Source organism: Platalea leucorodia, assembly GCF_965183815.1.
Source record: "Platalea leucorodia genome assembly, chromosome: 8".
Classification (NCBI taxonomy): domain Eukaryota; kingdom Metazoa; phylum Chordata; class Aves; order Pelecaniformes; family Threskiornithidae; genus Platalea; species Platalea leucorodia.
In genome coordinates this window covers 18,134,511-18,159,565 of record NC_138830.1, presented here as the reverse complement: position 1 = coordinate 18,159,565, position 25,055 = coordinate 18,134,511, and the positions used below count along the sequence as shown (strand labels likewise).

The 25,055-nt window shown below is 39.6% G+C and overlaps 1 protein-coding gene across 3 annotated transcripts in view; it reads right to left on the bottom strand.

Moving 5' to 3' along the window:
• Window positions 1-25,055, bottom strand: part of TFDP2 (transcription factor Dp-2) — a 65,291-nt gene that overhangs the window by 8,282 nt on the left and 31,954 nt on the right. For 2 of the 3 annotated variants that reach the window (XM_082319813.1, XM_082319815.1), the window contains 9 exons: window positions 24,915-25,018; window positions 21,572-21,693; window positions 19,000-19,047; window positions 17,474-17,636; window positions 16,786-16,932; window positions 14,351-14,419; window positions 12,558-12,709; window positions 7,940-8,106; window positions 721-826 (listed from right to left, as the gene is read on the bottom strand). In XM_082319813.1, the coding sequence (XP_082175939.1) occupies window positions 721-826; window positions 7,940-8,106; window positions 12,558-12,709; window positions 14,351-14,419; window positions 16,786-16,932; window positions 17,474-17,636; window positions 19,000-19,047; window positions 21,572-21,693; window positions 24,915-25,018 (1,078 nt within the window). The remainder of the gene's footprint in view (window positions 1-720; window positions 827-7,939; window positions 8,107-12,557; window positions 12,710-14,350; window positions 14,420-16,785; window positions 16,933-17,473; window positions 17,637-18,999; window positions 19,048-21,571; window positions 21,694-24,914; window positions 25,019-25,055) is intronic. The other variant, XM_082319814.1, reaches the window with a different exon arrangement.

Sequence of the window (25,055 nt, the reverse complement as noted above, 5' to 3'; positions counted from 1 at the left end):
ATAACCAACTAGTAAAATTGCTCGAGCCAAAGAAAGCTTAAAGAAGAATAAATTTGTGTATTTGTCAATACACAGAAACGTGATATGAAATTAAGCTATTAAATGCCATGAGGAAGAACCTGTTCCAGAATAATCCTTCCTTCCATTTTTTAAGGTACAGGTAACCTCCAAGCAAAGTATGGTTGTTGAGGTGGTTTTTTTGGATTGGGTTTTTGTTGGTGGTGGTTCTTTTTTGTTTAGTTGGTTGGTTTTTAATTTAAAATTATGATTAGACTGTATGGACTAAACTTCTCTCATGAGAGCTTAAGCAGTAGTGCATTTAGACACCACACCTTCTTTTGTATTCTTCAGAAGTATTATCAGGCTTTCTTCTATGTCTAATTACCTATGTGTAGTCCATGCCCAGACAGGAATTTAAGGTTAATCAGGAAAACTCTATCCTTACAACAAGGGCTTGGAAGTGATTCTGTTCTTTTGAAACATAGATAGCTCTTAGAAACATAGAAAATAGCTCGTATGTTCAGAATTCAAAGCATGCTGAGTTGACCTTTCAAATATAATTATCAAGGAAGACAGAATAAGAGACTTTTTCACAATCAAAAATCAACCATAATAAAAACCATCTCGTTTCCTGCATGTAAATGGTATGAAATAGTGAGGTTACTGGAAGTAGCACAAGCATGTATCGCTATCCTTGAATAAAAAAATGACTTTCTTTACCTTGATTTAGCATCAGAAGTGCCTCCTGCTACCTCTAAATGGGAAACTGCTTGTGCTGAACTTGAAAGTAATCCTTGGTTTATCCATGAAAATCCTGCAGACATATCTACAAGAAAGTATAATTGTATTTATGATAGTTACTCAAATTTTTTATTCCTTTTACAATCTTAAACTTTGCATTCTCTTTGCAGTTAGGATTCCTTAGTTTAGAAGAGAAGGTACCAGTAGCTCGAGTTAATTTTATACTGTAGATGTGTCCTGTTTAATCAAGATGAAATTATATATATACACCACCACCACCCCCCCCAGCGTTTGTGGCTGCACTCAAGCCTTACACTCCCTCACACTCAGAACTGTGGTTATTTCTATGAAGCTTTTCCCTCTGTCTGAAGAGGATTCAGACTGCAGATGACCCCGGCTAGTAGCTGTATGCAATCACAGGTACCTGAAATAGAGTTTTGGAGTCCTTCATGGAAACTTACTGCTACAGATTGATCCTATCAAATGCCCCAACAGCTCTGAGTGCCGTTGCTGTTGCGCTTGGTGAAGGTACAAATGGAACTGTACTTGTCAGGATTGGAGATACTGCCGTGAAGCCACCAAGGCAGTATGCGTTTCAGTCGTGTGCGTTCTGAGGGCCAAAGGCAGTTTCATCTTGGTGGTCTCATAGCTGGCTGTAACGCAGCCTCCTAATCCATTCTGACACTGAACAGAGACAGCCATTAGCTGTGGACATGAGCAGTCCATGTCGGAGGTCTTGTGCCAAGAGTACGAAAGAGAGAGCCTGTTGTACGCTGCGTGTGTGATGTGTAAGTAAGTCTCCTCCCTAGGGATAGGAAATTTTAGGATTAAAGTGGTCTTGCAATAATGCTGAATTCCTGGAGATAATTTGTTAAAAGCCCTCTGGGGGACGTGACTGGGTTACTTACAACTCTCATAGTACTTGTTTTCAAATTCTCGAAGAAGTAATGCCTGTGAGTTGTTTCCAGTTACGCACAGTTCTGCCAAGAGAATCAGTAAAACAAGACCGCTGACTGAAGTGCACTTACAGGATTTTTTTTGGGTGGGGGTGTGTTTTTAATTTGTTTCTTAGATAAGGTGTTTCTATTGACCTACCTAAATTCCATCTCAACACAAAGTTAAAATCAAAATAAAGTTATCAATCAGGACTGCCTACTTCTTTTTCATGGTGCTTGCATGTGGTTCCAGCTGGATGCATTAAACGAGGAGCTACAGTCCTTACTATTATTTTCTATGCCTAACCAAGCCTCCGCTCTGTATAGCGTGATGGCAGTAAAATGAGATTGTCCTTTCATATTTTATATAGAATTGTTCTATAATAGCAGATAAGAGGAATAACTAAATGTGTTTGTTTCATATGCTTTCTCATTAGTCTTTCTGTGTTCGTGTTAAGCTTTTGCTCCTTGAGATGTGACAGTGTACTGCCGAGCACAGGGACTGTTGTAAGCAGGTTGGCACAGCCATGTATACGGGCTCGCCACCCGTTGGGATTCACAGGCTACCTTGTTTTGTGCTGTGGAAACTTGTTAGCAGCCAGGTATTTAAATGCTGCTACAAAGCAAGGCTAGCAAGGTTGACGTTCCTGCCAGCAGAGTCTTTGGAATATGACAGCAAACACTAGTAAGTGTCAGCTTTAGGGTGATCGATGAGGACGGAATAGATGAGAGTAGTTGAATGGACATAGCTGGATGGCTTTCATTACGATTGCCCTAAATGCAGGTTTGTTTTTACAGAGAACGTGTTCTGACAGTCTCCTCCTGTCTTTGCAGGAGGAGGCTGAACCACTTGGAATGACTGCATTGTATTTAGATTAGAGATGTATCACAGTGTTGTTTCCTGGTCTTTTGAAGGGGTGTACCTGTGTGCACACGCTTAATAGTCCAGAAGAATAACAAGTCACTGCTAGTAATGTTGCGTTTTATTAACATTTTGGGGTAATAGCAAGTTAGCTTTTCTTTTAAAGAGCAAGGTGAAGGAAAGTATGGATTTTACACATAAGGCAGGAAGAAGCTTCATAGATGCTTATCCCTGCCTTGTACTTTCATTGCCTTATATTTCTAAATTCTATTTTCCAGTGGGCTCTGAGGAGCCAGGGAAGTTCGTGAAAGACGGGGAGTTTAATAAGCCATTTCCTATATGGCAAGGACTGACAAAATAGAAGTCTGCCTACAATGAGAAGACTTACCACTTCTAGCAGAGTAGATAAATTACTAATAGCCACACTTATGAACCAGGGAAAGCAGCTTCCCAGGGTGGTACAGTCCAGTCTAAGAGTGGCATCCTTATTATGAGCTAGGCATATCTTTCAGGAGATATACTTGGCAGAAATTTGTACTTTACATGAGAAGGCTCTAAAGGAATGCCCTCAACAGCCTTTAGCAGTTAATGCAAAAGTAAAAGCGCTGCATAGGTTTATTGTTGATAGCTGAACAAGCTCATTCATTCAGTGGGTACTCTCATCTCTTCAGTTCCCACTCCAGCCCATTTTCCAGTCAAGGCTTGTTATGCAGGTAGATCGCAGAGCACTTCATGCCGGGAAGAATAAAGCAGTGTTGTAATCTAGAGGGTCCTGAACTGCACCGCTTTCTCTGCCTACTGCCTTAGTGGGATACACACAAGTGGGATGGTGTTACCACTACTATTAGTGCCTCAGAATTTTTATTTCCTGCCTTTTTTTTCTGTAGTCTCCTTTCTAGGAGTGAGGACTCAACTGACAAAGGCACGACTTGGTTTTGCATTAACTGCCTGTAGTATATGCATGGCTTAAAAGGCACAGGATGCTACTTTGGATATGGTTCTACAAGAGTTTATGCTTGTGTCAATCAGTGGCGTATTTCTGTTCAATCTCACTTGCTCATTTACACCTGAACTGTTCTGGTTTGAGCCCTTAGCTAGATAGTTCTACATGCTAAATTGTCAGAAACTCATCTGCCACATAGAAAGCCTGCGGTTTAGTACCCTGAATCAGCTCATGAAGAGGGCAGAGGAAAGTAACTGTGTCAAAATGAAGAAATGGGCAGCAACATGTAATTAGGATGGTGACCCTGGGATGCCATCTTAAGCTGGTGCAAGCGTCCTGTTAGAACTAACATTGCTCCTTCCATAGTGAGAAGCTGGCAAGTATTGTGGTTGTAGTGCAGTCTGTTGTATGTCCATCACTTTTTCTGGATTACCGACTTAGCTAAAGCAACACTTCAATGTTAACTTTTACTGTAAGTTATGGTTAAGCTGCGTATCCTCTACTCTTGCTCCCCTCTGGGAAACAAGAAAAAATAAGGTCAAATCATGTCAGTTTTAGAACTCTGCATCAATTATGACAACGGAGCAACAGAAAAATGTGTTACGAACATCATTTAAGATATTCATAGTATTTTTCTTTATGGTGTTAATATGCCTTAGCTTCTGCTGATTTCAATGGCAGTCAGACAGCTGAGGATCATACCAATGTAGTACTTAAATTACAAATTAAAAAAACCCAACCCTTTTTTGCTAAAACATCATGACATCTATAGAAAACCTAGAAGACACTACTTTGATCAAATTAGGGCACTTGAGGAATGGCTAAAACACATGATCCTCCTGCAAATAAAGTACACTAATAAGGTTTTGATGCACACAACAGTTCAGCAGTTCCAAGCTAATTATTTGGCGTGTTTAATTCAACTAGAAGTTACTTTTTTTTTAAAGCTGAGATGGTCCAAGTTTTCTTTGTCAATTTTAAATTTCTTTCACTGAACTGGTCTAGACTTGGATTCTTCCAACTGCTTCTCCAGTCCTATCAGCAAGCATTACAATACAGACTACTGTTAGTGTTTGGAAGTCAGTAATTATCTGGAAAAAAGATGACCAGGCTCAGGTCAAACTAACATTGTACGGGAAATGACTACCCTACTTAGACATACTAGAACAGGACTGGTTTCTACAGCGGTTGAGTTCACGGGGTCAGCCAGTGTGGGAGAACTTTAATCTTGATTGCAATAAATTTACTCAGTGAATAAATAAGAGACCTTGATTTGCTTTTCTTGTACAGTAGTAATTGAAGCCAAGGTACTTAACAGTGCCATTGTGAGAGCTATACAAGTAACTGTGAATTCTAGAAACCAGTGATGAGCCTTCCATTTCACTTCTGGCAGCGTAAGAAACAATGTCTGAAGACTGCCAAGGTTAAAATGGGAAGTTATGCTTCACCGAAAATACGTTATCAGGCAAATGCTGGCTTTTCAAGTATTGTGCAAAACATTTAAATCTGTTTACCTTATTTGTCAGTTACTGCCATTAGAAACCTCTACTACACAATTCATACTGTAGATTTGTGCGGTGTAATGAAGTAGCAAGCAACAGATACAAGAAACCTTTAAAATAAATGTACATAGTCTAGTAACAACACTTCTGGACTAATTTTTTCTGAGGCTGAAACAGCTGAATGTAAGCCATGTCTGAAGAGTACATTGCTTGCCTCAGTGCATTTTGAGTAAAAAAGAAAATCAATACATTTCTTTCTAGATTAAAATTCTAGATAGGTTTCTGGCAGCTGGTCTGCTACTAGGGAAATAACCCCAGTCACAACATTCATTAAGAATATGCAGTATGTTTTTTTCTGTTTAGTTTCTTTGAAACAGAGTACTACTTGTTTCTCACTTGCCCAGGAACATCAATCACGGTTGTTTTGCCTTTAATGCTTTCAATAAAAAAACCCCACCAGCAGTATATTGGTGTGGCTGAATTTTTTTTCAAAAGAAACTAAAATGAACTACTGATCACTAGTTTAGACATGTAGTTTTATTGCTTAATCTTTAAAAGCTGGTTTTACTCAGTAAATAGTTTAATGACACAGGGGTTTTTGCAAATATAAAGAAACCCTATTATCTGAAGATAAATTAATGCAGGTTTAAAATGAAATAGAAATTTTAGTTTGCTCCTCAATACATGGGAGCATTTAAGTAACTTTGAAGACTGCAACACTATTAAAAGATGTGGGTTCTGCTCCTTTCCCCTTTTTTACATTGGTGGTAAATCATGCGGTAAATAATTTTTAGGTGAATGGACCTGCAAGGAACAAGTCAAGATGTCTTTGAACTTCTCTTTTTTGGCACAAGCGCAGCCTTATAAAGACTCGGTGTGTAATTTGAAAATTGACCAAAATTAAAATATGAAATCTTAGCATCCTGGTTTCAGCTGGGATAGAGTTAATTTTTGTCTTGGTAGCCGGTATGGGGCTGTGTTTTGGGTTTAGGATGAGAACAATGTCGATGATACACTGATGCTTTGGTTCTTGCTAAGTAGTTGCTAAGTGGCGCTCACACTGGTCAAGGACTTTTCAGCTTCCCCTGCTCTGCGTGGTGCACAAGAAGCTGGGAGGGGGCACAGCCAGGACAGCTGACCCCAACTGGCCAAAGGGCTATGCCGTACTGTATGGCATCATGCTCAGCATATAAACTGGGGGAGTTGGCCGGGGGAGGGGCAACGATCGCTGCTTGGGGGATGGGCTGGGCAGGGGTCGGCGGGTGGTGAGCAATTGCACAGTGTATCGCTTGCTTTGTATTACTATTGTACTGCTATTACTTGTTTTTATTATTGTTGTTGTTATTACTACTGTTCTATTTTTATTTTACTTTAGTTATTAAACTGTTCTTATCTGAACCCACGAGTTTTCCCCTTTTGCCCTTCCGATTCTCTCCCCCATCCCACCGGTGGGGAGTGAGCGAGCGGCTGCCTGGCGCTTAGTTGCCAGCTGGGGTTAAACCAGGACACTTAGTTTTAAAATCCACAGGGCAAGGGGACCAGGAAAACACAGACAAGTGTTGATAAACATAAGCACATTTGATGTAGTTTGAAATGTTAAGCCATTTAAAATGTACTAATTTTAGTGAATGTAACTGAATTCTAATTTATATCCAGCAGTGTTTTGACATCACAAATTTTAAGAAACTGTTTAATTCTTAATTCTGTCACATAGTAAAATCAAGAATACAAAAACACCTGTTCAGCTTCCTGACTACTTAACTATATTTTTCTTAGCAAAACAAAATAGCATTTTTAATATCAAGCCTGCATTTAAAAGAGCCTGACATGAAGATTATATGCTGCCAACAGAAGGGAATCAACTTTAGGAAAGTTTTTAAAAAACAGAGTCAAATGTTTAAAGTTTCCAGCCTCCCTGTGTGAAAGCCACAGTTTTATACTACTGCAATTTGAACAAGACCAAAGCCTAGTTAGTAGAGAAGTCAGGGCAATACCTTTGTTCCTCCTTTCCTCAAAAATGAAGGTCTGTATACGGTAACTCATTGGGTAACACTTCCCTTACAGATGAAGTCCCTCCAGGAACTTGAGAAAATGCTGGGCTCAGTTTAAGTTTTGGGTAGAGCAAGAATTCAGTCTGACAGTAACTGAAGGAAGTGATTACAGATTGTACCAGCTCTAGTCTGATGATGCAACGCTGAAGGAGATCTAGGCTTGCGTCTATTTAGGTGTGACCTGTTCAAAACAGATGAACAGGGGAAGTAAAAGCCTCTGCATGGGACAGCTGTCCTGGAACTCTTTGGAGCCTCTTGCTTTATTTAGAGCAGCTCCGTTCCCAGATGGCACCTGCTGGCTGTGTGTTTATCTACGTATCACTGTTTTACACGGTGAGTAATTGTGGGAATGACTGGACACAGGAGAGCCTACCACCCATGTACTGAGAGTACACTGAGCATGTCTACGCGGACAGAGATACAGAGCATTCTTAGCAGAGCTCACCGACCTCAGGCCAAGTAAAATGTGAATGCAGCTGGGTCACGTATGCATTACACTCAACCAGTTCACGATGCTCTTTTTTATCTCCTTTTCTTCCTCAACTTGGGAAGAGCTGCCTTCTTCCAGTTTGCTCCTCCAGACATCCACAGTTACTCAAAATTAATACTAACCCATGAAAATCTGTTCTTGGTGTCAATTTAGTTATTTAAGAAATAATTTCTTCATAACGCAGCTCACTCAGAAGTTTGTTGTTATAAATCAGTGTGAATTAACTTTACAGGACAACTATGATAAACCTTCCAAAATTAACTCTAAACCAACTTGTTTATGTACCAACCCTACTAGCTCCCATATAACTTCAAATGTTACATACCTATGTAGATTAATCTCATTAAATTTGCTTCGGTTAACTAGGATCATGAATTTGATCAGGAACAACATTTAAAAGTCTCATCTAACTTACCTGTGATGTAGCTTTCTAAAGCTTTTGGCACCAGTGATTTTGCAGTTCTTAGGTCCTCAGCTGAGCATTTGCCTGCCTCAAGCCCGAAGGACATTCCCATTCTCTTCAGCACTTCATTGTCATCATGAATCTCAAAAGTGTTATCGAAATTAAAGAGGTATTCAAATCTGCATGTAAAAAGTCAAAGCGAGATGGTTTGGAAAAGAACACAGCTATGGGGTTTTTTTTTGCCTGTTTTTCCTTTTTTTTTTGGTATGCACTGAGGTAAGTGTCTAGATTCTTCGTTCTCTGTAAAGGGTCTTTAAGGGGAAAAAAAAAAAAAAAAGTGCAGCAAATGCTTTTTCTCTTCTGCTTCTGTGACTGGCATACCCACAGGGTTTAAGTGGCACTTTCTCAATTAAAGTAACTTCACCACTGCAGGAAGAAAGTCTAAAATTTTCTACCTCATTAAACAGACTCAAAGGGGAAGAGGGAGGCCCTACTAAACATGAACCTTCACTTGTACCAAATCCAGTACTTTTGAAGGTCACCTGCAGCCCTGTCACCAAAATAACTATTTTGTTTTTGCTTCTTTTACATTTCACTTTCTGTTCTAATGTGCAACACTCCTCCTGTGAACTGACCTATTTACGTTGGTATAACTTTGCTTTTTTGGATGCGTTTCGATGCAGCTAGCAAAGCAGTCTGTTCGGAGTCCTGTATGTTCACAACCTACCATTTCTGCGGCAGGACTCTCGAAACGTTTTTCACTGCATATAGAAGTAGAAATAGTGATAGAAACTTAATATAGCTTTAAGAAAAGCAGGGGCATCTAGACTGGCCTTATGCTATGATCACAGACTATTAAAAGCCTGGACAGCTGGTGCAGGGATTACAATATAAGGCTAGTTCCCAGTACCTCATTTTCTGCTGACAAAACCTTTATCCCTGGAAAAGGATACGATCTTTAAAAGATAACTCACTGGTGGGTCTTCCATTAGGTCTCCAAGCTCGTGTGACGTGGATTTTCTTGATATGTATTTTTAATACTCATTTTCTTATACCTGATCCAATGAGTTTGGGGAAGTTAGTTACATCTTTTGTGCCTATACACAAAATTTTCATCTAGAAATCTACATGCTTTGTACTAGGTGTAACTTCAGTTACAGGCATCATTTCTTTTGTGACTCATACCGTATTACTTGTAAAAGCTGCTGTTTATGTTTATGTTATATTTATCTAAGTGTAACCACACTAAAAGGGCAAATAAGATGTGTCACTATACCTTTCATTGGTACAGTTACATTCCTGCTACCTAGACTGGTGCAGCTGAAGTCAGGTAACTATGTGTACACAAACAGGAGACAGGAGACCAGTGTCATACCACGCTACTACCAGCAAGCTGTGTAGTTAACTAAGTAATAAGTGAATTCAGTGAATTTTACGGTACAGGATTAAAGGCTGTATTTACTGATAGCTACGCATTTCTCCTCCCATGTGTTGTGGTCAAATACCGGATGCTAGACAGGAACGTAACTCCTTTTCCCCCCCCCCGCAAGTTTCCAAACAAACTCACAGTAACATTCCTACAGTATAGTTTCTAGCAACCCGCAGCCTCTGACATAGGAAATCCCTACACTTCTACCTTTGCCGTTAATAGCTACTTGAGGGTTTTCTTTCAGGGACTTGACATGACCCCTTTTCTAACTGATGGAAACTTTTGGCATGAACAACATCAAATGCTATGACTTGCATAGACTAACTGTTAACAAACCCACTTATATTCTTTTTGTCTAAAACCTGTCATCTGGTATCTTCTCTTAATGTCTCTTAATTTTAACTTTAATAAGCACCTGTGTACAGCTGTTCCCTGTGCACATTCCCCACGTCAGCCATGATTTTATAGACACTTGTGAATCCACTGCCTTCTCTCTCTCTCCTAGGCCAGAGAGTCCATCTGTCCCTTCTGCTGTGAAAGCCTTTTCATAGCTTCAGGCGTTTTTTGATGCCCTCCTGGTTATGCTATGCTCTTTCCAACAACAAGACAGCATATAGTATTCCAGAGATAAAAGCACTATACGTACCTAATTTTCCATTGTATTTCTTACTGTTTTTCCTTATAATTCCCAGCATTATTTTGGCCGTTATTGAGAAATCAACTTCTGTTCTCATAGAATGACCTACTGGGCTGCCATCTTATTATTCAGTGCTAAAAGCTAGGTCCAGAGGCCAATACTGTGTATGCAAAGTTTGGTATGGTTCCTGTCCCTTTCCCATGGTAAGTGAAAATTTGATCAACAATTAATTTAATCTGGATTTTCTGCTCTTGCAGGCAATTCTTTCTCTAAGGGTACAAGAGCCTACTTAATACACATTTTCACTGATGTATAGCATTGTATCTCCAACGGCAAAATCGTCTGCATTTCCTATGAAAATAGAGATGTTCTAATTTTCCAAGTTTCTGATACATCTGTTGTTTCTAAATGCTTGTTTAAAACTAGGTATTCTGGGTCCCCCCCTTTTTTTTTTCTTTTTTTCTAAGACCTACAGCATTTACATAGAAGCACCTAAATATACTAAATACATTTTTCCTGTTCAGGTGCCTCATCTTTTCAACATAATTTTTAACTTCCTCCTTTTACCTGAAGACTGCTTTTCTTTACTCCACTTCAGAAATGTCATTCCCAGTCTGCTGCGTGGCACCCATCTGCCTTCTCAAACTCTAAACAAAACTTGCCCAATAACCTCTTTGTTTTACATGTGAGAAATTTCATTCTGTTTCGGCTTGATAAAGCCTATTCTTGCACAGGAAAAAACTTAGAAGACACAAACCTGTGTTCCTCATGATGCTAAATCCCCCTTATACGTGCCATTTGTCCAAGCAATTATTTTATGCTGGAAGATCCTCTGTAAATACAATTTTGACTAGCTAATGCTGTGAGCTATCTGTTCATGGGACCTTCTAACATCACCTGCTGTTACATCATAAATACTGACCAACCAATGCTTTATATAAATGTTATTTGGGAGAAGAAAGGAAAATGGAAGCCCATTACAGCAGTGGGTTATTAACTGAGGTTGAAACCAAGTGAAGGGCAAGCACTCAAGCTGACCAGTAACGGGGTTAGGCAGTGCAAACACTCTCTGATGAACTACAGAATCTGAGTTCTCCAAACTGACTGACTGCTTCTGCCAGCTGCCTTATTTAGCAGAGCAGTGTACCAGGGGTTTAAACACTCGCAGTTTCTGGCACTGTTTGTCTATGTGCTGCTGCTGCCACTAATCAGTTGCACAAATAATAACCACAGTGGAAAGCTTGTTTAATTTGGGTTGTACACTTAATGATCTCCAGATGACAGTAACATTGAAGCTGGGTTATATAAACTGAAATATCAACAACTTAAATAATTTTGGTGTGCTTATTTTTTAGTAGTAGTGTTGTCTTACAGTTTGAGATTGTAGAAGCATGTTACCCTTCTCTAGATCCCAAATGCCAGTTTAATCTCTGACGACTTCAAAGCAGTAGTTCTGAAGTTTCAGTATGAAATCGTTCAACTTTTAATGACTTCAAACCTAAGTATAGAGCACTGTTCCAAAGTACAGTAAGAACTGTATAGTATGCCTATAAAATAGGGGTCTAGCTAAGCTAAATCAATATTGATCCTAAAATTCCCAACTTGCTGAACTGCAGTGCTGACGGGAGTATTCCAAAAGTTTTGTCACAGAATGTATTGGACTTCAGTCCAATTTTCTACAAAAATTCAACTTCTAATAGTATTGCTTTTTGCATGTTGGTGCTTAGGTTCCTAGAGACTGTCTATTTTTGCCGTATGGTAATTGACTTGAAGTTCAGTACGGGATTTGTGTACCACAGAGTGAAATCTGTAATCTACAGTTTTCGAGCAAAGCCAGCCAGCTGTTTTCAGCTAATAAGCTAGTTGTAATCCGATTAACAGTTAACATAACAGTACCCCAACTTTTAGCCGTATTTTCACGGCATGAAGAGCATAAGCACCCAGAAGTACGTAAGTGGAAGATTTTCAGATTAATATAAGAGTGCAACTATAGCAGTTTGCTTACAAAAACAATATTTCAAATTTCTCTACAATTTCCTTCCTTTTTTCCTTCGAAGAGCTAGGTGCAACCTTTTTGCTATTAAAAGACACTTTCAAAGTTGTTTTTATCACCTCTAGGATGTTACTTCTGTGTTACATAGATCACCTTGTGTTTCTGACTAAATATATATATGGCATATTAGGAAGAAGAGTTGAGAAGCATGACCGCATGGCTTCATTAACAGCTAGTGCTGTCCTAGTATATAATTTAATTCCATTATTTCTCCTGTGCAGTGAATGCTCTTTGGAATGTCAGTCTGAAGGGCCTTTTACAAAAGTGAAAGTCAGTCTGTTTTAACTAGTGGTTGTAAAGCAATGCTGATAAACTTATTCCTATTCCTACTGTGGTTGCATTAAATATTTTAAAAAACGAAAAACAAACCACCCCCCTCAGAAGTGACAGTAGCAAATTTAAATACATAATTACATTTAGTAAATTAGAAAAGTTTCTCTCATTTGTTCAAAGAAAAACTCCAGTCTACAAAGAAAATAAAATTCTAAAAACCGATTCCATAAACACTCACTTATCACTTGATATGCTGCAGTCTATGACTGTTCTTTTGCTAGTGTTGACTATTAAGAAAGGCAGCTGTATTGTTGAGTTCAAAGCTGGAGGGCCTTGATTCTGTTGTTCATTTTGCTGATTTCTTTGTACCAAGTTTTTGAATGCTATTTGCTGTAGAAAGAAAGAAAGAAAGAAAAAATTATCACCGACAATAAAAGAGAAGACACCAGTGTTTCCAGGAAGTGGAACTTCACAGCTCTTCTTTACCAGCTCTCAATACCTCCAGAAATTTTCTGTCAAAAAGTAAGTTGTGGCCTGACTTCCTCTTTGCACTAGTGAAGCTCACCAGGAACAGAAGTTGAACACAGATTTTTCACACATATCCTAATGGCTATGTTCCCCTCACAATCCCTGGAGAAGAAACAAGAAAGGAGCAATAAAGCTCGGTGGAGAATGGTTCCCCATTCCTTCTGAAAGGGCACTGGAGGCAGAGGTCTCCTCTGTTATTTTATACGTGTAATTACCTCAGACTAGGAGCTAGCTAGTTACACTGAAACAGAAGTTAACGGAAATTACAGCACTCCCCCACCTCCCATGATCCATATTCTCTTCCCCTTCTCATCCGTCACCTTCTTTTCTCTCTCAAAAGAGTGAGTTTTGCAATTCTCCTCTGAAAGAAAAATAGGTGCCATCCGTGACACCACTCGCGCTCTACTAAATTCTTGTATCTGACTGCATATGTATGAAAACGTGTGGTTTTAGATGTGGTATTTGAGGGAGGCACGCTGAAGCACTACTTATTCCACTTAAGGGGAAGACGGATAGACAGAGTCCCAAAGGACTGGTAAACCATTTGACAGTGAACATAATCAAGGCAATAATGACAGTTGTAGATAGCAAGGGAGCGCAACTCTTGTCATTTTCAGACTAATAGTTAAGAGGGCCTGAGTTGCCTTATATTCACCAGGATAATTTCATGTTACTCTTAGAGAAGCTGCTAATTTATTAGGTCAGACAGATAGAATCAGGATTGTGCCCTAAGCAGAGAAACAGTTCTTGGTGATGAAAAAAGGAGAAGCATCAGATATTTAAAAGTTTCAGTGCATATCTAATTAGATGAAAATTATATCAAGGTAGTTACACCAGGAAAAAAAATACAGTCTTATTGCCTGTAACCTCATTAAAAAGTTTGATTGCATTTAAATTACTGAAAGTCTGCACAGCCCAAAACACTTAAGAATGCTCATAACTCTATTTATAAAATGTTACTTTGTAAGCAAAGATGCATTTGAAATATTTCTGCAATCAAAGCCAAAACTCAAGTTATCTCAAAGGTGCATGTCAGAATGTAAAAGAGCCGGATCTGCCAGCCTTCCATTCTTAGGAGCCAGAAACATCTGTCTCCCCCAAAACAACTCTGTACATATTTACACAAATAAATTATAAATTTTATAGCTTAGAATCAAAGAGAAATTTTCCAGTAAGAGCTACTCAGAGAAAGTAACTCTGGGGGGACTTTGAGTCAACAAAGGGGACTCGTGAGTTGTTCCCATTCCCACTGATGGTGACGAAGCTTCAGCAGAGCTTTTACAAAAGCTTGCGGCGGGCTGTTTTACAATAGGTAAACATGGACCAGAAAGTGAGGGTAAGAGGTCCCCTACTCGAATCCAGAAAGGCCACAAGTGTGAAACTTTTCTCCCTAGTATATCATAGCTGCTAAATAAATCTAGAAAGAACTTCAGAAGTTCTAACATGTCGGATTTACAGTTGATAATTTCATTTATAGAAAAAAATAAGTAAAGTTAAATATACCTGCAGCAGCAGTTCTTGTAGTTGGGCTCGCTTCTGTTTTATCCTTTCAATCCGCTTCTGTTTTTCTATCTTAAAATAGAAATGTAAATGCATCAAGAGAAGAATTACTTAGTTACGTTGTCTGTTCCATTGTGCCAAACCGAACAGGCTTTAGAGCTACATCAGCGTGCTAGCGCCATTACGAAAATCTATACTTTCTTTGTAAATGGTGGTGAATTCCATGGCACGGTAAGTAAATTGCACAAGTCTTTTTGGCCCTACCCATTTGCCATATATATTTTCTTCTTTTTTCGAACAGACTAATCACATAATCACAGGAGTTTCTCCATAAAACAGGTCTGACAAACTGTAAATTCTTTCTTTGTCAACAATTTAAACTTAAATAAAGAATCGTTACTACAAGAGACAGTATTATTTCCTCACCCATTCCTCCTCTTTTGGAGTGCCGATTAGCACCAAATTAAACACTTGCTTGAGAGGGTGCTTTGGGTTGAGTTTTGTGTTTTTCCTCCTGCCCTCCACTCTTTTGGAATTGTGCACGTCCCTTCCACTGTTCTCCTAGCCACAAGCTACTACACATAAATGTGTGGAGACTCGGCTGAGGATCGTCACCTGCATCTTTCCAGTGACCTCCACTTCATGTTTGGACTACTCATTTGAGACTTGATTAAACTAACAAAGTTTCAGCAACAAAACGGGGGTAGAGGTACCATTTTCTACACGAGCACAGAATCCATTTTTTGCAGCAGTTTTGTTAATGCCAGTTTATGGAGCAAAGCCATCTTCAACCTAAGCCTGCAGCGTTTGGCACAGCAGTAGTACTGGATGCCTACTGACGGTGCAGGTACAACTGGCAGTACTTTAAATCGTGTTCTGGGGCACCACAACAGCACTGGACAGTAGTCACTGTGTTTAAAAGGTATTTTCCCTCACCCTTCTCCCAAAATATTAAATTCTCAAATTACCTTTTCATTCAACCACTGAAACTAAGTAATGAAGTCTTTTAAAACTTAGCTGGCCTAAACCCTCGTACTTTATTTACAATGTTGCTTTGTGGTGGTTCCCCCACCACACGCTTCGATGCTTAAAATGCTTCCTTCAGAGCACAGTAGATGACTTTTTTTGCTGGGACAAATATGTAACTCTTAAAACCAATAAACAATACAGATGTAATTTAGACATGGTTTCTGTATAATGCGTTTTTTTTGTACTGGTAATCTTATTGTGGAATTACACTGTAAGAAGAGTTGGCACTTTATACAGCTTTAAAAGCAAAATGAATTCTGATTTTCACACCATGAAAATGCAGCTTTATTTTCTATTCTTTTCTACTATGTCATAGGAAGCAACATTTTAAGAAAATATGCCTGGCTTCCATCTTGTGCATATGTAATTAGAGCCTGAAACAGTGAATAGCATACGATCATTGCAGATGACAATGAAATTCAAGTTCCATGTTTGTAACAATAACCTATACTGAAGATAACACATTCACGTGAATGCATGTAAAATGTAGATTTATCCATAATTTTTTTAAAAAAAGAATCCTGGAGTATAATGATTAAGCATATGCATACTCCTTGGGTGGATGTATTTTCCAAGCTGCTGTAATGGACAAGGACAGTAAAAGCTTTTTTCTTGCCGCATCTAGAAAGACAATTCATGTAAATGAACCTGCACAAAACCCCCTGATCTGTACTGGAGTGGCACCCACCCAGGTTTTACGATATTTAATGCCACAAGTATCACAAATATAATGCATATTAAGACATATTTACAGACAGTCCTTACAGCACTCTGCAGTAAACAGAGCAACTTGTGCTTTTTATTTATAGAGCATCTGGCCTGAAGGACAAGCAACATTTGTGCATATAAATTCTGGCATCCCTGCAAAAACACAGTAACTCTTAGCCTGCTGGAAAAATAATGGAAATAACTAATAAATGAAACTTCTTTTTTTCCCCTGATAGTTCATAACTAGTATTTGACATCCTAGCAGGAATTACTGTTCAATTTAGTTTCCTTTGAATGGCATTTCCAAGTACAGACATTAATAGAAAATTGGTCTCCTTCCAGATATAGACCATTGTATAAGCATAACTGCACCATAAATTCTTTTGACTTTCTTTTGGTTAATTCAGGCTACTACAGACTTTAATCTTAAAAGTAATCCCTGATTTAATCAGTGTCCGTTTTTGTAAGGTAAATGGTTTTTTTTTAAACTTCGTGTAACGTATACTAAATAAAACTGAACTAAGCGTACATAAACATATCCTTTCAGTTTTTCAAATATCAGAAGTTGTATTTTCATAGTGCGCAAGAATCAAAACCAATCAATCAGGTTCAAATTGAGAAAAAAAACCTCTTCTAAAGTAGAGCAGCTCCGTTATCACAACCTGTGAACTATACAGAATTTCCCATCTACCTCCCTTTACCTCCAGATTCTGACATTCCTGAGCTGAGTTTGTGGGAAGGCCGATCCATCTGATTTCCTTCTTCTCCTTTGAAATTATGTTCATTGCCATCAGGACATTAAGGGCATCGTAAACTCGCCGTCTAATATTTTTCTGATCATAAGCCTGCTAAGAAGACAAGGCAGCGTTAATTACAACGAAAGAATTCAAAAAGGAAAAAAAGACAGAACACATCCTTCACAGAGACGTAGAAGGTAAAAAGCCAAAATGGCAGTTCAAGTCAGAGTGGTATCAAAGCACGATGCCTTCACCTGTGCGACTGCCTGGCTACCACATGAGCGTGTTTGGTTGCAAATAGAAGCTTCAGACCCGCTTGAAGCCTCTGTGCAGCAAATTCCCATCGTGGCAAGTCTGTTACAGTTGAAAAGCCTGACAAGACCACATATGCTGGGTACAAGAGTAGCCTTTTTTTAAAGATAATTATTTTGGCAGACTTCTCTATTTTGTTTATAATTTCAAGGGAGTTCAATTCTTCATTTTAATTCTATATTTTTAAATTTCAGAGGGTAACTCTTTATATTTGGGAAGAAGTTAAGTGAAGGAAAGGATGGAGTGTGGCAGGACGGTGCAGGAAAAGAAGGGGCAGAATTCCATGATAAACCAGATGATTTTGTAGTGGTAGAACAGGTTTCAACACATATTTGCTTACCGAATCTGTAGCTAGGTGGCTGTTCGAATTTGTGAATTCCGATACCAGCTCATCGGCGACTTCATTGTATGAAGTTGTTCCTTTACGTTGAACTTTTTCACATACTTTCATTGAAAAATGCCTCAGACCCTTCCCATTTTTATCTCCTTTTTTGCTTCTCTTACTGGAAGGAGAAAAGTAATTATTTTAATACATTGAATATTAATAAGCTACATTGTTACACAGCAAAAGGTCTACCTTTTGCAACAGGCATCAGGACTCGTGACATTATGTAAGACCTAAATGAAGAATAAAACTGTTCTGCTTTTTTGAATCAGTTTCTTCTTTCTTAAAAGTTGGCAAAAAAGTATGCTGGAGTCCTTTCCCCTTTCTCGGCGATTTCTACATCATTGATAGTATTTGAACACATGCTATTGGGCAGATGCTTAAAAAACCAGATTTGTAATTCAGGTAGTTTCACAAAAGAGCAACCAAAAAAGGAGGGAACCTCACAGGGTGTTTGTGTGCCTGGAAGCCAGATTTACAGGCAACTCTCATGTTTGTGCTTAAAACAGGAAGGCTCAGACACCCCTATTTACAATACAGCAGAAGATACCTTAGTTCTCCTACCAACCAAGTTTTATATCTGTGCCATCATAGTTGAGACTGAGATACAAGAATCTCTTTTGTGGAGAATAAGTACATATTCAATGGTTTTTATGGTGCCAAATTAATAACTGGCAACTGTCAGGGTTATTTTCCATTAACTTTCTTCCTCCAGAAAAGCAAGTGCTTAGATAATGGTAATGGAAAAAACAGGAGCAGTTGGTTTTATCACACAAGCTAGATTTGGATGCGTATTTCAACAGAAGCCTTTAAAAAGCTCAGCTGTGTTGGTTTTTTTTAATTACAGTTTTACAAGTTGGTTTGATATTATGTTTCAGAGAGATCTATTATTGTACAGAAAAAGGCCTAGTTCTGTCAACAGTAACAAGCTGAGGAAAACATTAAAATACAAGAATGCTTTTCAAAATTTTAAATGTATTTAAGAAAACAGAACACTGGAAAGAAGGACAGAAGAAAAGGAAGAGTGGAAAGGAACATCAGAAGATTTTAAAGAAAACACTCCTGATCCCTATGCAGTTATTCAATTTGAGTAACCCCTGATAGGTAAACAAACAGAACCACCTTGAATGCATTCAAAGACGTTTTGGAAGCAAAGGAAAAGATCATCTGTTTACGAGTTATTTGTGACGTTGGAAACTAGAATAATCCTGTTTCTGAAGATGTGGTTTTTTTTGTTTTTCACAACTCCCAGTATCATCTGTAACAGCAAATGTATTTATCAGGAAGCGATAAAGCAAAGAGTAATGAATTATAACTTGAAGGAATGACATACAACATAGCTGTTATGTGGAGGAGTGAAAACTGCTGAAAGTGGGAACTGGACACCCGTCTCTCTGAAGGGCAGATCTGAAGAAGTAAAAAAGGTATGACTGCATACATAAAATATATATATATATATATATATGTTCAATAATACTCACCTTTCTGAAAAATCTGATTCTATAAATTCTCGAGTCCTCTTTCTGTCCCTAAGAAAAGACAATTCAAACTTAGATGAAAATAACATTATATATTTAGACCAAGAAAATCAATGTATCTGGGGCCTAGCTGGGTACTAACATTTGCTGTTACATGTTTACTGAAAGGGGAAAATAGCACATATGCAGCTTGACAAAATTTGAGAGAAGGTGGTTAGGACTTCGGAGGCTGGCTGAGCTCACTGCCAGACAAGTTCTGTGCCCAGTTTTACCATGCTTAGCCCATATGATTCTAGGGAAGTCACGTCATCTGGAACTATAGAAGTGGTGACGGGAGCTAGATAACCAGATCCCATCAAAAAGGAGAAGCTGGGCTCCTTTGAAAATGCCTATTTAAAATTCCTCCATGTGGAAGAAAAATGCCTTCAAGCAGCGCATAAGATAGATATAGCCTGTATTTTCAGGACATTGAATGTTTTGGTATCTTTAAACAAAAGCCAAGGTAAAGCACTAAACACATTCATATCAGAGCTGATGCATACAGAGCTGAAAAGAAATACTCTGAAGAAGGAGCTGACATGAACTTTGCATTGGAGTAGCAGTCAGCAATCGTTGCCGGTTTCCTTTTCCTTCTGTTTATTAGCTACAGCAAGCAGACTTCAGAAGTTGTATTCCAAACTTGTCTTTTATTCTCGCAGCTGATACAATGCACGTTGCTTGAGAACTATGGGTCAATTACTTCACTGCAGTTTCAAAACCAGGGCTCGCAGCAGATGCTTCCGCAGCTAAAAACCTGACAATGTTATGAAGGGAGCCGAACAAAAATGATGGATGCGAAGATCTGCGCCACGAAAGCCTGCATGTATTTGGTTGTGCGATCCAGAGCCCATCAGCAGACGCCTTCCTCGGCAGCAACGGCGGGATGTTTGTCTTTGGCATTCCCTGTCCATGGTGCTTAACCGCCCACGCCGCGCGGGGGGTCCGAACGCAGCAGAGCTGGGGCGGGGGCGGGAACGGCAGTGAGTGGAGAGCCAGGCTGACGGAGGCTGTATGGGGCCCTGAGAAGGAATGTGCTCTTGTCTCATTTGATTTGGAAGCAATCTGGAATCTGTGAAGAGGAGTAAGCAACGGGTAAAGCAAGGAGTTGGACTTGGAATCCTCTGGAACTGTCTTCAGCAAGCACTCACCGCTTAGGTTCGGCAATGCCAACAGACCCTTCCTCACCTCTGTTCTTCAGAGGAAAATATATATCGTATGGACTTCTGCAGGGATCAGTATTGATCGGGCAGTCTGAAGAACATCTTGCTCCTTTTTATTGGCGAAACAACAGTTAGGCTCACTGGAAATACTGTGTCTAGATTTTGACAGTATACAAACAGAAGGATGGTGCTTCTCCTTGGTGGTGGTGGTTGATGCACTGCAGCCAGGCCTCTCTCTGGCAATTTCCATCACCTGGCTTTGGATGATGCTTAAGGCACCTAATGGGCATTGATCCTCTGGTTTCGCAAGCTGTGAACAGACACTGTAGCTTTTCCCTCCTCTGGGTACGGAAAAAACTTCTGCCTGTCCTCCACATTTCACAAAACTTGCAGAAACAAAGTAATCTTTGACAACTCCTTTTTCAAATAGAATCAGAACAAAGTGGATTCAAAAGGTGTTTGAGGAGATAAACACATAGCACAAAAAACAAGGTTAAAAACTGCTCAGACGGGCATGCAGTTTATTGACTCTATGGTGGGAATATAGCGACTGGGAGGTACAAGCCTAGGACAGTCCTTGCTTACAGCATAGAATGAAGAATGTCAAGGTACAAACATTACACTCTCATTTCTGCCATGTCCTAGGTGCTCCACTTTCCCCCCTCTAAAGCTGTAACGGTACTACTGACATTCATCACCTGTTTAGAAAAATTAACCCAGATATGGAAATAAATTACTTTTTAATTTTCAGAGGCAAAGCACTACATCTGTCTTGAGACGGATAAGCTCAGCAGTACTGGTATTAAAAAAAAAAATAAAAAAAAAAAATCATAAAATACTGTAAAGCTCAGATTTCCTTAGAAGAGATAAAGATAGACTAGTTACTCTGGAGTACCTCAGAACCCCATGAAAACTTGTTGCTACTGTAAAATAGTAATAAAAATACAACATAGATTACATTCACAATTTTCCATTAGAGCTTTACCCTGAAATGCCTCTTGAAGTGTTTTTGACAGTCTCTCCCCCTGTTGGCACCCGCTGATACACCCAAGAGCAAACCCACTTGGATATACCATGAACTTATGAAAAAACCAAAGCCTTCTTTTAACAAGACTTATGAATTTGTGACTCTCCATTGTCAAAAAGAAACAGATACTGCATAAACCAAAATTAAAACAGACAGTGAAGCGACTGGTGCTTGTACTTCTGTGTTCACATGCTCCAGACCTCAAAAGTGCGTAACAGGCTAAAGAGCATGCTGCTTTTAGTTGTGCAAGAACTAGAAGCCATAAGCCCACATATAGATACAACAGTATAAATAAAGGAAAAAATCAGAACGGATGCTCAAACATCTTTAAATAAACCAAAAATCTTACCCTGGGACCCAGCCAGAAGCTTCCGTTATGTGTGTCTGTGTGACCATTGTTGGAGCTGGGTTATACGGACTCCCAATCAGAACACTCCCTGAATTGGTCAGTCTTTGCGATGTGCTTATGATCTATGAAATTTAGCAATAAAAAAACACAGCTCTCTTAAGAAAACAGAGGTCACCACAGCTCAAAATTCATACTAAGCATGGTACTAAGAAAAAAACAATAATTCTGTACCAGATGCAAGCTACAGTCAAAATATACAGAAGAGATGTCATCAGAAGATCTTTGTGTATAAAAGTAATTGCTTTTTACTCATATGTCTTATTTTGCTTTTTAAACTTTATTTTACTTTATTCCATTTGTTAGTGACATTCTTGAGTACCTACTGTATTAAACTTTGTAGTTGCCTTTACTACTTAACTTACCCAACACCCATGCAAGTATATGGCAGCTACTTCGTCTGGTATCCATCAATATTGTTTAAACAAGTAGAAAAAATGCTATCTAAAGAATTTCCCATTTCCTTAGCTAACTGAGCATTACTTCACATCCCTCCTGACACCACACTGTGATTACATGTATGTATTTTTTTATCTTAAAGACATAAATTTATCTTACTTATTTTTGCAAGTGGATAGCTTGACAGAAGCAAGTGAAAACAGAAATTTAGGAAAAACAAAACAGAGGTACAGGTTAGATAGTTACTGGTTGATACTGGAGAACAAAAGATCCCTGGCTGGCTGCTTTACATGTTGCATGCAGGGACAGGAAAGGTACCAACTTTTATCAACTTACTGCTATATTGGCTTAAAGTCAGAAACATTAAGTGGTAGAATAATTAATTTTTAAAAGCTTGCTTTTAAGTTCAGCACTGGTGTAACACCAGTATGTAAGTGAGAATCAGTAATGCAATATTTCAATTAAACATCAATCCAGTCCAGTAATGTTTTATATCAATTTCTTGCAACACTATAAATAACATTTATTTGCAGTAAGCATATGGTTCTGCCAGCATATGGCAGACACATGCCAGGGAGAAACGATTTTAAACATTTAGCACACTGAAATGCATGTCACCACATTCCACCCTCTCTGAGGTTTCACACTGCTCTACTGATGTCTTGTACATCGCAGATCAAACGTGTCACAGAAGAGCATTTTATGTCCAATCTCCTCATCATTTTCTCCTGACAACCGCTACAATAAAGTGAGGCGGCAGAATCCCGCGGGGGCGTCCCGCGTCCCTCCATCCCCTGGTGCCACCTAGCGGGGACGGGGACGGACACGGACACCCGCGGCACGCTCCCACGGGAGCCCCGGCCCCGCGCCGCTGGGGCAGCGCCCTGTTCGGTGGGCACGGGCAGGCGGTAGATGCACAAGCACAAAAATCCACCCCACTACCGCTCGTTGTTCCAGCTATGGGTTCCTGGATGCAGGGACACAGATGTCACGGGTATACAGATCAGTGTTATTTCACCGTCGCTTTCAAATTTAGCACTGAATGTTTGCTTGCACAAAAAATGCTACACCGAGTATTTTCAGGGGACTAATTCCATCTTCTCTTACCAGCAAACATTTTTCCAGTGTGCCTGAAGTAATCGCATAAATTCACTGCATAGCATAAAAAAGAAAAAGAAAACCCCACTCTAATTTAGCGAATAGAGCATCTGTAGGATGTGTTACATCTCTGGAATTAAGCACTAACATTTTATCAATAATACTTATGCTGTTAAATTTAAACCTACAGACTGAAATCTGAAGAAACCGTAACAAACACCCGTACACAAGAACCCAGCCCGCAACCTGTGCTGATTTCACCGTTTGCCCAGCCACACCCCAAGGGATTCATACCAAGGGTCCCCGTCCAGCCAGCCGCCCGCTCCACTGATCCTGGGGGCCGTGGGCTGGTGGGAAGGACCTGCAGCAGCCGCGAGGGCTGTAACCTGCAGTGGTGACATAAAGCCAAAACCCCCTCGCGGCAGCAGGAGGTTGCTAACACAGGTGAGGTGCCAAAGGAGTGTTAACATTCCCATTATTAACAGCTTGTGAACATTCTCTTTTAAATGGTCTGGGACACAACACTGCCATACGCTGGATGTCTTAGGAGACCTGTGCTAATGGCTATTTAATAAGAAAATGGTTGCTGAATATAGATCTATCCTTGCAAAGCAGCAGAATAAATAAAATAATTAAAAATTTAAAAATAAGAATAAACAGTAAAAAGAAATAAACCAAAATGTGTGTCTCACACCATGCAGTAGCTTTTGCAACTTCTACCTGCTACAGAACCTAAACCGTTAACTAGGGTTCATTTCAACCAGAAGTGGGGCCTTGAGAAGTCACTCATAAGAGTAGGAACTGCATTAACTGATTGCTCGCCCCTGTTCTTAGCTATTATTGATTGCACTCACAAAATCTTTTGTCGCAGAACTATTCCAGTGAGATGCTACAGGGCACGTGCTCTAGCAATACTCGCATCGGTGCCGATGCACTGAGGAACGCTGTTCTCTGGTAGACAGCCCGTGGCTGGTACTTCAGACGGAGAGCTCTTACACAGTGGGGGCGGCAGCTCGGGGGGGGCTGGCTGTAATGCTTGTGCCCACCTGCCCAACTGGGATAAAAGCCCTCGAAGAACAGGAATAACTTCTGATGAGAACAAGACCCACCACACTTATTTTTAAAACACATTAAATGGTTCTTGTACTCAGGCTAAGTGGTTGGCAAGTAGGCATCAGGTTACTAGAAACAGTTCACTGTGTTGCCTATTTAGTTCTCTGGCCACCAGAAATCCCCAAATTTTTATCAACACCAGATCCAAATTCCCTGAAACAGCAATATACTCTCATATACAGTTATCATGGACAGGAAAAGACAGTTTTAGGAAGAGTAGTTTCAACGAGTTAAATACCTAGCGACACATCCGAGAGACATTTAGTCTTTGGCCATGCTGGAGATTTACTTGTGAGAACATGACACAAAATATTCAAAGAGTATCAATACCATTCTTAATGAGATTTTTTTTTCTTAACACACTTTTGAGTAATAGTTAAAATGTCAACTGGTAAATTTGTTTCAATTTCCATTCAAAGCCAGGAAGACAGGCATCCCCTAAGGTCACACAAGATCGTTGCTGGGACTGGCAATTCCGGCGTGCCGAGATTGCTGTACCCACGTGTCATCACCTTTCCACCCAGGTGGGGCCCTTCGGCAGCCTGCGCAGCCAAGGCAGGAAGCGGCAAGTTCCTAGCACTGCTCACATCTTTGTTTTTCACGTCTCCATATTACATCACCAGGAAGTCACGCAGCTGGTTACACAAGTTAGCATTACTGGAGTTGCAAAACTTACCATTTGGGGTCCAACATTCACATTGATTGGTCCTAAGGTTTTTGGCAAAATCTTAGTTGGGGAGTTGGTGCTGGAAACTGGTAATGTGATTATTGAAATATTACCTAAAAAGAGCAGTAAAAAGAGAGTTTTAAATTACTT